At 44.7% G+C, this 14,909-nt stretch overlaps 1 protein-coding gene across 2 annotated transcripts in view; it reads left to right on the top strand.

The window, feature by feature from the left end:
- The window catches only part of COPS2 (COP9 signalosome subunit 2), a 289,702-nt gene extending 275,194 nt beyond the window's left edge, over positions 1–14,508 (top strand). For both annotated transcript variants that reach the window (XM_085644223.1, XM_085644221.1), the window contains exon 13: positions 12,698–14,508. In XM_085644223.1, coding sequence (XP_085500349.1) covers positions 12,698–12,842 — 145 coding nt within the window. In that variant the 3' untranslated portion in view covers positions 12,843–14,508. The remainder of the gene's footprint in view (positions 1–12,697) is intronic.
- Positions 14,509–14,909: the final 401 nt, after the last annotated feature.

Raw genomic sequence — 14,909 nt, 5'->3', positions numbered from 1 at the left:
TTTAAACTAGACAGAACTCTGCAGCCAGACTCATCCTCAACCTCCCCCCCCCCCCCCCCCCCCCCAACGAACCCACATCACACCCTACCTCAAGCAAATGCACTGGCTCTCCGTACAGAAGAGATGTCAATTCAAGATGTTGATCCATGCACACAAGGCTCTACACAACCAAGGACATGCCTACCTCAGCCACTGACTGAACTTCCATCTACCATTGATAAGACTATGCCCGGTCTTCCTATCCCTAACCTACACTCCCTGCATCCACTGAAGCAGAAGTGGAGGATTCTCCTTCATCAGGGCAAAGACCTGAAACTGCCTCACCATGCAGCTCCGGACCATCATCTCACTTCCAGAATTCTGAAAGGCCCTTAAAATCTGGATGTTTGAATGATCGTGCATTACATTCATCTAAGTCTAGAATCCAAAAGAAGCAGTCTGTCTCAGTGGCAGTTAAACGAGATGTATATGCTATTTGCACTGACTTAGTTGAGGTTAGTTATGCACAGAATAAAGCAGCTCGTGGAAATAGTCTATTGAAGAAAAAAAAGGAAAATGTTTCATGGCACTGAATTTTAACCACTGCACTAGGTTGGTATAAAACCAACAAGCCATAGATCAGAGCCTCTGTATTCCTGGGCCAAACTGGAATCCTATAATCCTTTCCTTCCTTGGCCCTCTTTAAATTTGAACTCATCAAGTTTTGCGTCAACTAGAATAACCTTCCATTCGGTACAAAATAGTAATGGTAGTAAGACCCCCAGCTATGAAATTATGTGTGAGCTGTTCCAGAATGATGATGTGACCACTTGCATGCATTCTGTGCCCCTTGTATAATCTGTTTCAGAGGTTGTTATAATTCAACAATAATACTATATTTTCAGTTTTTTCAAATGCTTTGACAGTTGGGTTGTTAACATTTCCTACAACAGGGTACATTAAGATGGGCACGCAAACTGTACAACTGTGTGTGAAGGCTAGGTTGGTGGCATCTACCTGGGAAGAAACGAAAGAAAGATGCTAAATATGGAGCAAATACCCACCAGTTACAATTATTATACAGGGTTCCCCCTGATTTAGTGTGAATACTAAATGTACCCCAAGGTGGTCTTTTTTTCAAATCCTAGCCCTACTTGAGACAAGAAACCCAATGCAGTCCGGTTTAAATCAAGAGTGACCAGTGCACAGTAAGTGATATTGGTAATTTAGGCATTTTGACATTTCTTGAACATCCAAGATGACTAATGGCGAGAAAGCTCTGAGATGAGTTGCTAAAACCAGGGATCAAATTTCATGTAAATCTCATCTAGGCCCCTGCCATCCTTCCTAGAAAATGTGCTTATTAAGGACCCTCGGGGAAGGAGTGTCTGCTTGACTTCAACTGGACCTAAAATAGTGATATCTACTCACCTAGGAACAGATCCACTCGGAGCCCACGGGACGATGAACTTGGAGTTTTGGGGCAGTGCAGAGAGGACAAGCTGACACCTGCATACATTGAGCTGGTGAGTCAGCAATACCACATGCCCTTTCAGTGGTTTCCTGTTGACTACATGGTTACTTGGGAGGCTGGGCAGACTCTTGTTCCTGCTCCCTCCGTGTGCCTCTTTCATCAGCCCACCCCCTCCACTAAAATGCAATACCAGCAGGGCCGGACTGGCCGTAGCGGGTACCAGGCGTTTCCCTGGTGGGCCGCCAGGGTGGGAGCCGTGTTTTGGCCCCTGGGGGGCTGTTTTTGTTACCGGGGGTTGGCAGTATCGGCCCCCTGTATCCAAATTGTCTGAAACCGGCCTTAACAAACAGCTTCCCGCCCCCCTTCCAGGGTGGCCGGCGAGCAGTTCGTCAGGACCAGTTTCTGTTCCCAGTCCGGCCCTGATTACCAGTGTCCCGCTATCGTTGCCCCATCATCTCCGCAATGCAATTGCTGCTGGGTACCTTGTCACCTACATTACCTGCAGGGTGCTCTTGAAACCAACACAGCTGAGAAGCCTCTTTCAGGCACAAGGCACCTTCTTGTTTTGACATGCTCCGCTATGCACTGAGTTAAGGTTGTTCTGAAGCCACACCTTTTTTCATGCTTGTGGTTGAGCTAAGACCGGGACGGTGCACATCACAAAGCAATTTGTGAAACATGGGAATTCAATGAACTCTTGTGGAGGTCCACATCAGAGGCCATAACCTTCGGGTGCCCTCCTCTATCTGGCCCAGAGCTTGTAACAACAAAGGGACAACAGCCATCTTCTTACCATGGGAAGAAACCGAAAAACAGATCACATTGGATGACCTTGTCTGGGCATGGAAATGGAATTAGACTGGATTTGTTGTAAATACTGAAATGAACGGCTTTCATCAATGGGCGACCAGAACTGAAGGACTGGCTATGGTTCTCACTGGAATGGAAGAGGGGCTGAGAAGGGCGATCAAGACTTTCAATACAGTAAGATTGAGGAATGGGAAAAGACTGCTCTGCAGTGAAGTAATTCACTTGAGAGGGACAGCAATGGGCCAAAAACAGTAGAAGGACCCATTGCATTCCTTCTAACAGTAGAAGGATTTGTAAGGTTAGTAAAATTTAAAAAGATCGTAGTTTGCACTGAAATTATAGGACTCTCTCCTGAGGGGAATAACCAAAGACCCTAATAATTGCAGTAGCATTCCCTACAATATTAGGCAGGATCTTAATATAAGTATTGTGACACTCTCTTTATTGTGAGGTTGGGTAAATAAAGACTCCCCTTCCACTACGGACAACTCTCCATTATCCAGGAGTTTTTAGAGTACACTTGATCCCTCCCTCTTCACTCATTGCTTTAACATGGAATTTGTCATCCTTCCAGTTTGACTTCACTCTGAGTGCTGCCTTCCTAGAAGCCCCTATCCTTTATCTATGACCCCATTTTTTCAGGAAATAGCTCCTTTGTTGTCATCTAAGGCTGTTTTTGGTGGGACTATTTAAGTAAACCTTATTTTTCTATCCTGGTGAGATCCCCCAGAAACAGACCATTCCCCATTCTCAGCTTTCTCAATCCCCTGTACCTTATAATAGGCACCGGAAGCCTCTCTATTTATAACTTCAGTCCTGGTCGGCCCCTGTTTTGTCTTGTTAGTACTCCCATCTAAAACTCAGACATGCCATCCCGCAATAGAGAATGCTGCCCCAGTGAAGTCCTCCTGTGAAAATCTCTTGAAAGCTGGCTCTCACTACTTTAAATTCATCTACCCACTCATTCTCACAAAAATGTGTCCAAGAACCACAAACCCAGATTTAAGGAATTCCCTTCTCTTTAATCGCTCATCTCTACTTATACGTGAAAAAAAGAATGCCTGAAAACTGATCTGAACTTCAAGCGCATCACTTTCCACTGGAAAAACAGCTTTGGCAGCCATTTATTTCTGACACAAATGACAAAAATCATTGTGGTCTCAAGGTCTATCTCGCCATCCACCTGTTTCAAAGCTGAAGTATCCATCTCCCATGTACAGGAGTGGCAATGTTTTGATCCAAGCCTTGGACGCAAACCTTTGATCTCCAGTTCTCTACCCCGTTGAACCTCATAAACTCAAGTGGAACCCATTATCTAGATCATGCTTTCTTCTGTATGCTTCCTGTCCAATCTAGGATTTCTCCACCCATATCCCTGGTAACTCCCATTCCTCCAGCCCAAACAACCTTGAAACTAAATCAAGTCCTTTTCTAATGTTTCAGCTCTCTTTTACCCCACCTAGATGTCCAGCTACCTCAGCAATTGTCTATCATCCCACTGCCTCCTATCCGTACCCTATTACCCCCCACTACCTCACTTACGGACCTGATTATACCCACCAACACACTGTCACACACTCCCCACAGCCTGTCTGATTCTCTCCCAAACCACGTTACATGGACCCCTCTATTCCCCTGAAGTCACTTCTACCACACTGTATCCTCCACACCATCCAAACTTAGGAGTGTCCTTTCTCTCCCCAAAGTCTCCTCTTCTTTCTGGGAGCACTATACCCCCATTTAGTTCTGAAGGTACCACTCACTCCTCTAACCCAAAAATGCCACTGCTGTCTTGCTTCCTAAATCCAGGCAAATTTGCCTCAACAAAGTGCCATCACCCTTGAAAGATCCACAACTGTAAATACTGAAATACCCACCCCTTCTTTCTGATCCATGTAAACTACCACATTTCCTCTTCACTGTTGAGGATAGATTAGAGAAAATAGTCAACAAAATGAAAGGTATATTGACCAGTCGTAAATCTACAAACACCTCCATCCTGAGAACGAGAAGGCTTCCCTACTCTACCATGACACCAGGCCTAGAAAACAAAAGTCCACACCTCCTGTGACTATCCATTCCTAGAAACAACAAGGTTCATCAGCCTAAGAGAGCCCACAACTATCGCTTGCAGGACACATTGGCTCACTAATACAAACATATTGCTGGACCAGCATGACTCGCCCATCCGCAGAGTCCCACCAAATCCTGGTGTTAGAGGGGTCAGGGAAGCATAGGTCATGCGCACACGAGAAAAGACCAAACCCTGACTATCTCATTCTTGTTCCTCTCATTTCAATTTCTATCAAATCTATCTTGAAAAGCATATTGCACTCCTGCAGATCTGGGGCAAAACAGTGCACTGAGATCACCATTGACACTGAAACCTTGCTAAATATCCCCTCTGCTCCACGTATCAACATACTGGTTCCCTCCCCCCAACTTCACTGTCAAATGCCTTAAACACGAGGTTCCCCGGTGGAGGGATTGCAGTCATTCATAGAAACTCCATCCTTATCAGATGTTTTGATGTTGATCATCACTCCGCCTTGGAATGTTTGGAAGTTCAACTCACTTCCTCAGAAACAATTCTGACCAAGATCCACATCGTTTACCACCCGCCAGGTCACCAGCACCTCTTGATGGAGCAACCAAAGGATGTCAAATAATCCCTCCTGCTTGGCAACATCTTAATGGTAGACTTTCGGTTGTCAAACAAGAGGCTTTCTAAGCGACAACTGCTTTACTTAAATCTTTGCAAGTCTAATTCACACAAAGCTTTTTACAGTTGACTTCCTGATTGCGAAAGAAGTGTCTACCAGCAGACTGGACTGACTACCACGTAATCATATTTATCTCACCTTCAAAAAACTGTTAGCCAAAGGCCAAGACTATAGACCTAAACATTGGGAAAGATGATTGGATCAGAGACACAGTACTACCAACGAGCTGGTCGCAAAAATTGTATTACATCTCCAACGCCTGAACAGGATACAAAAAAGGGAGTATTTTGACATTACACCGAAGTGAATCTCAAGTGTGGGAAAAAAATCTCTGTTGCTCATGGTGCAATAAGGATCTTACGAAGAGAGGAGACAGCTTAGATTGTTGAAAGAAGGTAAAACCGAAACCCCTGACTTCGGAGGGCAAGGATGAGGTGCAAGAGCCACATCCTTGTGGCAAAAGCCTCCACTTTAATATCCCAGTTAGAAAAGTCAAGAAACTGCACCAGCAAACTCTTTGACATCATCAGTCAACAAACATGCCCTAACACCAGAACTCCACAAGGAAAGATGTTAGGAGTTTACTGAAAGGAAGGCTTGATGCCGATGAAATGATCTAGCAACCATTTCCTACCTCCTACCCCAAAGAACATTGCATCCTGGAGTAAATTCAGAGAAGTAAATGAAGCTGAACTCAAGACAATTGCTAATACCAAGACATGCTGCACACGTGGCAAATACCATCCCCTCCACCATAATCAAGGAGATCAGCTTTTCTACATTATTACCTTTTGGATACAAATGATCAATTCCTCACTGACCACAGGCGAAGTCTCGGATTGCGTGACGAATGGGAGGTTACCCACTCCTGAAAAAAGCAGATGATGACACTAAAGAATTGAACAGTTTACGCCCAGTGACTAAACTTACTTTCCCAGTGAAATTTTTTGGAAAGCTGCAATGTAACCCGACTTCCTACAAATCAATGACAGTGACCAGCCAGACAACTTCCAGTCAGGTTTCAGAGTTGGTTACAGCACAGAAGCAGATATTCTACAGATCATATAAACGATGCTCTTCATATATTATATATAAGTGACTCCTGTCTACCAATATTCATTGACCTTTTTGCTGCCTACCAATATTCTTTGGCCTATGCGCTGCATTTGATACACTCAAGCATAACATCTTATTAAACACTATGAACGAGAGAATGGAGATACATGGCACAGTCCTAAACTGGCTCTCCTCTTACCTAAATGACCGATACCAGCAAATTAACATGACCCTGACCCTCTCCAGTCAGTCACTTGTCCCTCAAGAGGTCCTGCAGGGTTCCATATTATCCCTTACTTCATTCAACCTGTACATTGAGCCCCTGACCACAATCTTAAATCGCTCAAATCTCACCTACTGTTTTTATTCCAACAACACTTAGCTTTCGCTAATTTTCGCCTATCAGTGTAATCCTTCACCTAGTCCAAGCCTTAAAACACATCCAAGCGTGACAGTTATTGAACCCTCTATTGCTAAACCCTCTAAATCTAGAATTCCTCTTCATCTCTTCCCCGCACATTATCTCCTGCCCCCATTTGATTTTGATACTGGCTTAATTCACTCAATACACTAAACTGAAAACCCAAAATTATTAATTGTACCAAATCTTTAGTAATCACCTTAGACAAGAATCTGAGCCTGCTAATTTACATAAATGCCACACGCACTGAACATCAACCTTAGACTTCGCAAAAAGGTAAATCCTTTTCTTCTTCTGTCGAATTTGAATAATATGGTATACAGCCTAGTCAGATCTAGGCTTGAACCGGCAGTGTACTTTTAACTGGGGCCCGAAAACACCTACATCAATGAAGGCTACCCCCAATGCAGCAGAAAGACTGGTATTGGGAGCAAGGCCTTTCCATCTCTTTTCTACAGTTCTCATCACTCAGTTGGTTCCCAATTACAGCAATGTGTATTCTCCTGATAGCTTGCATTTCCCTCATATCTTTGCACTGTGGTACCCCAAAAACACCCCTTATCTGGGAGTAGTAGCTCCCTGCTCATTGCGGATTCTCTACTGGAACCTCCTTATTTCAAGAAGAAAAAAAAACAAGTTCCTTTCCTACTAAGGAAGTGCAACCAGTATATGAAACTCATTACCTCCGGAGATGTACACTGACTGTAGGAAGCTGGCTCTGCAAATGTGTAGGAGGCTGGCTTAGTATATGGTGCACACTTCTTTAAGTGATGCACCTTTCACTAATCTAGGCAGCCCTGGTGATTTTAGTGGTCTTTGATGACCATTGAAAGCTCTCAAAGTGGTAGCTGTGGAGAGCAGCCTTCAGGCTTATCTTGAAGGAATGTAAAGCAGCTTTCTTTACCAGTTTAATCATGTAGTGTAGGTCAAATAAAAAAGAACCACACAGTGTATATATAACAATAATTTCATTTATTACACAACACTCACTAACACATTAGTATATCTCCTTCCCGGAGATATTAACATAAAATACACAACAATACTGCAATTGCAGTAAGGTAAGTAGCACAAAATTCAGTGGTCTGCAGGGGAGACCAAACCATATATTAATAAAGTGGAATGCGAACTGCAGGAGAGGACGTGGTTTAGACCAGAACACCCAGAGGAGCCAGGGACGCAAGCAAACACCCAAGGTAAGTACCAAGGAACCACACGGAAGCTGTGTGCAGAGTGGGAACAAAGCTGCGTGCTCAATGGAGAAGTTGTGGTTGCAGTTTTCCAGAATGAGGACCCTTTCTAGAGGACCCCGAAGAATTCCCTTGGAGGACGGAAGGTTGGAGAGCCCCCCCCCCCCATCCGTGGATGCCCAGGAGACCAGGTTACCTACACTAGGGAAGCCAAGTGCTTAGGGGTGAAGAGACGTTGGAAACCTGTAGACGACAATGGCAGACTTGGAGAAAAGTGCCTCTGGGGAAGAAGGTGAAGAAGTCCAGCAGAATCCAAGGGTGGATTCTGGAAGGGAAGAACCTGCAAGCAGAGGGGACAGAGTCTATGCCACTCAGGAGTGACCAAGAGGCACAGAAGAGCAATTCCAACCGATGTCAGACAGTTCAGATGATGGTGACCTTGTCGCTGCAGCTGTGTGGACCAGGCAAAGCTGAGGAAGACCAGCAGGCGTGCACGAGCTGTTCCACATAAGATTTTGGTGACCAGGGGGTTTGGTGTCTGGCTGGAGCACAAACAAACCTTGGTAGCCCCAACTGGCGTGGAGAACGAAGAAGGAGCAACATTGGGACCAGCTAGTTCCAAGGGACTCGCCACAAGCAGGAGAGACAGCGCAGGCCCTGAGCAAGCAGGTGAGACCTACGAAGCAGGAGAAGACCCTCAGGAGGACCCACAGGCTGTAGGCACGGGAGTCGTTAGAGAACCTCCAGCAGCCCACCAAGAAGTAATGCCCACGGTGCAGAGGATGCGGTGAGGACACTGTACTACGCAGTAAGACATGCTGGAAGCTGGTGCTTCTTGTAGCCCGAAGATCTCTGGAATGCAGATCCAACCAGCCTTGGCAACGGCAAGTCGACGCAGTGCACAGGTGTTCGGTCCCAGCGGTCCCGATGAGGGATAAGGCCCTCACAATTGCAGAGAGGACAGGTCAGGCCTTGAGGGAGTTGCAGAACCATCGCCTGTGTTGCTGAGCCTTTGAAGTCGGTGGTACGTCAGGAGCTGCAGACCGGTCAGCTTCGTTGCGGTGCCTGCAGATGCAGGGGAGTGACTCCTTCACTCCAAGGGAGATTACTTCAGGTGTCCTTGATGCCCACAGGTCTGGTAAAGATCCTGGACGAAGCACAGACAAAGAAGACTTGCAGAACCGCAAGACCAGGATAAGTAGGAGTCTTCCTTGATGCAGTCGCGGTTCCAAGCGAAGTCCAAGTGTCCAGACGGTCGAAGAGTGACATGGTTATAGGCTTGAGTCTTGTCCCATGACTAATCTAAGGGACCACCGACAGGTAAGGCCTTAAGTGCCCTAGGGAAAGGGTTTGAACGACTCGTGGGTCTCTCCAAGAGGAGGGGCTGAACAGAAGGGAGGATTCTCCCATGTCCCTTCTCCTGTTTTGCACCAGAGCGGGAGCTAAGGGCTGTTACCGGAGTACAGGGGGGTACCCCAAGGGAGCCCCCCAGTGCATGGAATCATACATCACAACACTGGAATCAGTGTTTGGGTATGATTCCAACATGTTTGATACCAAAAATGACCAGGTTCGGTGCAACCAATATATAGTTAGACATCTCATAATGACTGATGCTCGCTATATGTATTAAAATGGCTGACCGCACTTGAAAAGCCTTAAGAATCGACTCTGGGGTTAGTAGGGGCACCCTCGCACTTCCAACCAAGCACCCTGCCTTCAGGACTGAAGAGCCTGCCATATGGGCAACTTATAGGTTTTGAAGAAAGTGACCTCGGATATAAGGAAACTTATATCTGTCATGAGAGGTGCAAGCACCAACTCACACAGGCTGTAATGGCAGGCCTGTAGTCACAGTTTAGGTGGACTCCCATGGGTGGCACAATACATGCTGCATTCCATGGAAGACCCCTGGTCTACCTATGCCCTGGGTAACTTAGTACCATATACTAGGGACGTACAAGGGCTCACCAGTAACCAGTTATGAATATGCACAAGTACTTAGCATGGTTAATTTAGGGAGAAAGCACAGTGATTGGGGTCCTAATTAGCAGGAACCCAGTCAGACTAGTCAAAGACATACAGACACCAAGCATAAAGTGGGGGAAACCATGAAGGAGATCCTACTTTCCTACAATATGGTATACCACTAGTCCAGAAATTTCCCGAAAGTGCACAGGGTTTAATGTAAAACCCAAAGTGCTCTATTAGTGGTAGTGTGGGTGAGTGAGCAGCTTTAGGCCTAACACAGAGAAGTGTAAGACATTTATTGCACAACATTGACCAATAATGGACACACGACTCACAAAAGGAGATCCACACCAATTTTGGAAAAATATACATTGTATTACATTTCAAGACCAAGATCTTCGCAATAAGGTAAGTATGTTTTTAAATAAAAATACTTTTCCCTTTCAAAAGTCGACACTTAGAATATTTTTGTAGCAGTTCAGTCTTATCCTATAGGGAAAACCAATAATGTGGTTTAACAAGTAAGTACCACACTTAATAATCCAGTCAGCAAGGAGCAAGGGTCAGGTGAGTACCACAACTGCACCACCAGTGGCAAGTTCGGCCTAATGCTTTTCAATGGAGACTGGCGGTGCCTGGAGCCACACCGCTTGCAGGTAGGTGGATTGGTTGCAGGGGCCAAGCTTTGGGGGTTAGATCAAGCACAGAGGGGTCACAAAGCAGCGCCAAGCATACACTACCAGTGGCCACGGGCGGCCTGCTACAGTGTGCCAAATCTGCATCAGGTGCCCAATGCTTTTCATTGGAGTTTCTTCTTTCAACAAATAGGCTGCAGGCATTGCACCGGAGGTTGCATGAGGAAGAACCAAAACAGCAGAGGTAAATAGAGATGTAGGGGGTAGCAGGGGCACAGTAGGATCAGCTTACTAAGGCCCAGGGGCTTTAGATGCTGGGGTGCCTTTTGACATCTGAGTCTTCTTACCGGAGACGGTTGTGGTCAGAGGAGCCTGTGGATTCAGTATACAGGCATCGTCGTGGAGGTCAGTAGCGGTAATCCAACGCTGGACTCAAGGTCAGGATCGCTGGGGTGACTTCACTGGACAGGGGGCCACTCCGACTCGGGCTGTGGGCATTTGTTGCAGAGTGGGCAGGGATTGTGGTTCCAGCAGGGTTCGGAGCCCTTGATGGATTTCTACTGGACAGGTCCATTGTCCATGAGAGATTGGAGTCTTTTTCAAAGGCTACAGTCCTCCCAAGGGTTTCGGAGGTCGCTAGCTCAAAGACAGGTCGCAGGTTCGTCGAAGCTGGAGACAGGCCGGTAGGGCTGGTGCCAAGGCAGTCGTCGTCGTCTTAAGTCTTCTCCCCAGGGATGTCTTTTTTCTTCCTAGGTTGTCGCAGATCTAGTTTCTAGGTCTGGGGGTGCCACCTAAATACTAAATTTAGGGGCGTTTTAGGGGAGTTGCAGGTAAGGCCAATTGACAACTTACCTGGGGTGACTTAATCCTCTATTATGCCACCCTCCTATGGGAGGGGGCATAGACCTAGCCCTGATTGGAGGGGTATCCCCATCTTCAAGAAGGCGGGGACTGAAAGATGTGCTTCACCTTGCCTCACCCCAGGCTGGGGTGGGCACACCTCCTTTTCGCATAAGTTTTCCCACCCACAGTGGGGGTGTAAACTGGGGGCTGCCATCTGCTGCTAGCAGCAGAGGCAGTAGGCTTTGAAGCTTGCCCTTCGAGCACTGGCTCATCCTGGGGGAGGTGGTGTGACACCTCTGCCCAGAATGTGCATTGTTTCTGGTCCACCCAGGGGTCCAGAAACCTTTCTGGTGGTGGCAGACTGTCTACAGCCGTCTGATACCAGGGTTGATAGGCTTTCAGTGGGCACCTCTGAGGTGCAATAAATCTTACACTGGCATCAGTGTGGACTTATTGAGAGGAGTAGTTTGGTACCAAACACTCCTGTATTCAGTGAAGCCATCCTGGTGCTGTGGAACTTGAATGGTCAGTTTCCAGTCCATGTACTAACGTGGCATCTATGGCTTCACTGACACTTAAAGTATTGATGAATGGACCCTAATATTGTAGGTGCATATCTGCTCATGCAGATCTTCCCTCACCTGTGGTATGGTGCACTCTGCTATAGTGCTATGAGGCCTGCGAAAGGGGTGACTTACCTATACCTTCAGGCAATGCTGGCTAGCATGGCACCCAGGCAGGGTGCCATGTCGACTTAGTCTTTTTCTACCTCACAGGGGCATGCAAGCTGCAAGGGCAGTTGCATGGTCCCAGTGAGGGGGGTCCCAGGGGACACTCATCAGCTTCCAGATCCTAGGTACCGATGGTACCATTTATTAGGGACTTGCAGGGGGCATAAGTACCAATTGTGGATATCTTTTGGCGAAGAATCCCTGGCACAGGAGATCTGGTTGGCAGGAACCTTGTGCACTACAATTGAAACAACATGAACACCAGGAAAAACGTAGGGGCTAACTATGAAAAAAGAGGCACTTTGTGACACTAACCAATCTCGTTACCTTCAAAAAGAGTGTAAAATCCCTACCAATGGAAAAACCTGCAGAAGTAATCTCCCTCTACTGTTGTACCTTGTAGTAGACTGATTTAGTCACCCATAAGGATGGGGAGTGACTTGCTGCATTGCTGTTATTTAGCTTTATTTACTGCAACCTTCTTAAGTGTATTGCACAGTGCAGTGAAGCCCTGGGTCTAGTACGTGCTTTACAAATTCTTCCTTTACTGAGTACTCTGTAAATAGACTCTGATGTAGTAGCCTCATTGACGGGGAATGACTTGCTGAATCGCTCTATTTTTTTTTATTTATATCTGTATCTACTTTAACCTCCTCAAGGGTATTTGATACACACTAGTCTTGTACGCATTTTATAAAAATAATATATATTATTATGAACCTTTTTTATTTTACTAATGTGTGGAGATGTATCTTTAGATGCTATAATTGCTAAAGAAAAAAACATGCAGCAAGCGAGTTTCAAGTTAATATCAGCTGTGTATTTAGTGTACATGATTAATTTCCTTTCTTTCCTCCAACATAGCGCTATCCATGGCCGCATTGATCAAGTTAACCAACTCCTTGAACTGGATCATCAGAAGAGAGGTGGGGCACGGTACACTGCGTTAGATAAATGGACAAACCAGCTAAATTCTCTCAACCAGGCTGTGGTCAGCAAGCTGGCGTAATGGAATACAGCCTTTTACAAAAAGTACTTAAGACAACCGTGCGGGGAATGGCAGAACTACTGTGGTTGGTGTGCCCTGAAAAAATGATTGGAGTTATGGCAGAAGTGCTTTTTCGATCAGCTGGTTTGTGTTTTGCTGCTGCATTTATCCCAAGAAAAACAGCTTTAACCTCCAGAAGAAAACCAAAACGCCACGGGATTTATGCTGTCTTGACGTCTTGCCCTAAACATGCAACATCGTACTAATTTGCAAGGACAATTAGACCAGAGAAGAACTTGTCATGATTTTAAATACACTGACACGCTACTCTTGGTTCAGTTTAAACATGTTTTACCTGCAGAAATTCTCTCACAGAAATAACCTGCAATAACTTGAAATGCATACCCTTTTGAACACTTCCTTTTTTCTCATGTATGAATTGAAATGTTTGTTGCATTTCAAAATGTCAGTTCTCACAAACAGAAAAATGTGTCCGTATATTTCTGCACCTGCAGTGTAGTAAAGGTTTAGAAGAAACCCAGTAATTACAGTGGCATACTGTCACTTAGGTTTCAAGCAGCAAAATAAACAGTGCAGCTCAGAAATTGTACAGTTTGCTTGATGTGTTTTCTTTATATTTTTGAGGGCTGGAGCAGGGTAGCAAAGTCAGGTGATAGGCGTCTTAGTATTGTTAATATTTTTTTTAGTTATGATAAAATATTTTGAGAAAATAATTTTAAATGTGGCATATATTTTTATTGTTTTTGTATATAATTATAAATATAAGAGTTACAGCATAAAAATGCCCTGTTCAGAACTGGTATCTGTTAGTCAGGCAAACTTGATTTTTATGCAGCCTTTTCAGTATTGCTCTTTAATCGACCATACATTTGTCCAGAACCACCTTTTACGAACAGTTAAATAATTGCAGCCACTTCTTTGGAAATAGAATCACTACTTGGTTGGTGCTACAGATAACAAATTATCAGTGAAAAATGATCTTATTGGTTCAGCATAACTCATCCTAGAACATTTGAGGAGTCAAATATATTGGATATATTTTAATCCTCCGTGAAATTGGCAACAGTTACTCAATGCAATGATAATATCCTGATTTTATGCACATGCAAAAGATACGAAGGTGATGAATACAATCCAATATATGATATTTTGTACAGCTCTATAAATATGTCTATGTAGAAAGAGAGATGTACATAAGCTATGATACAGATCTAGAATATAAAACTATCCCTGTAGCTATGTAAGACCCAAATAAAATGTCAGTGGAATTTCTGAAAACAAGTTATCTATACAGAGCCACATTTAGCAAAGGATGAATACTGTTGTAAGAAGTTTCAGTTCATTGCCTTCTGTCCATCTACTTGCAGATTGAACGTAATGTACAGTTGCTAAAACTAGAACAACAAAACAAATTGTACTACAAACAGCTGTCTGGCAAACTTCGAATGGCTATGTTGAGCAGTGAAGTAGCCTCTGGCGCTGAACAGATGTTGCAGCTGTGACACCTTTGCAACGTTTTGTAAGGGTGCTATGAGCTGAATTTGGAGAGCATGCAGAGAAAGACTGCGACGGGTTTGAAAGTTTTGATTTGCTGCTTACACTTGAATATTGTACTACAATATTAAACAACACTAGGAAGTTAAATAAAGTAATAACATGTCACTGACTTAAGGACTACTTACATAATTCATGCTGAATGGTGAACCTGTTTGAGTATCGCATTTAGTCAAACTGGAATACTGCAACAGAACAACCATTTTAGCAAGCGGGCGAAACCAAATTGCCACCAACGAATTTCAGAATTCTCTTACTAACAATTGTAAACAATGGATATTTCCAGAAATGCTTATGTGCACTGTCTGCAGAGAAGCTTAACATGCCACTATATCCACACAGCAGATTATGGCTATTTTGTAAATGCGTTATGCTTTTAGTTGCTTATTTTTACATCCTTGTTAAATCGATGGTTCAATTTGATCAGTGTGCTTATGATCTTTTGTATCTCGGAATGTAATGCCGCCAGAATCTCAGTGAGTTTTGCCAGCATATTTTATCTTGAGACAAATC

This window comes from Triturus cristatus, chromosome 3_1 (genome assembly GCF_964204655.1).
Source record: "Triturus cristatus chromosome 3_1, aTriCri1.1, whole genome shotgun sequence".
NCBI classification, from domain to species: Eukaryota; Metazoa; Chordata; class Amphibia; order Caudata; family Salamandridae; genus Triturus; species Triturus cristatus.
The sequence above is the reverse complement of the archived record's forward strand: the minus strand, read 5'-3'. Positions and strand labels throughout refer to the sequence as shown.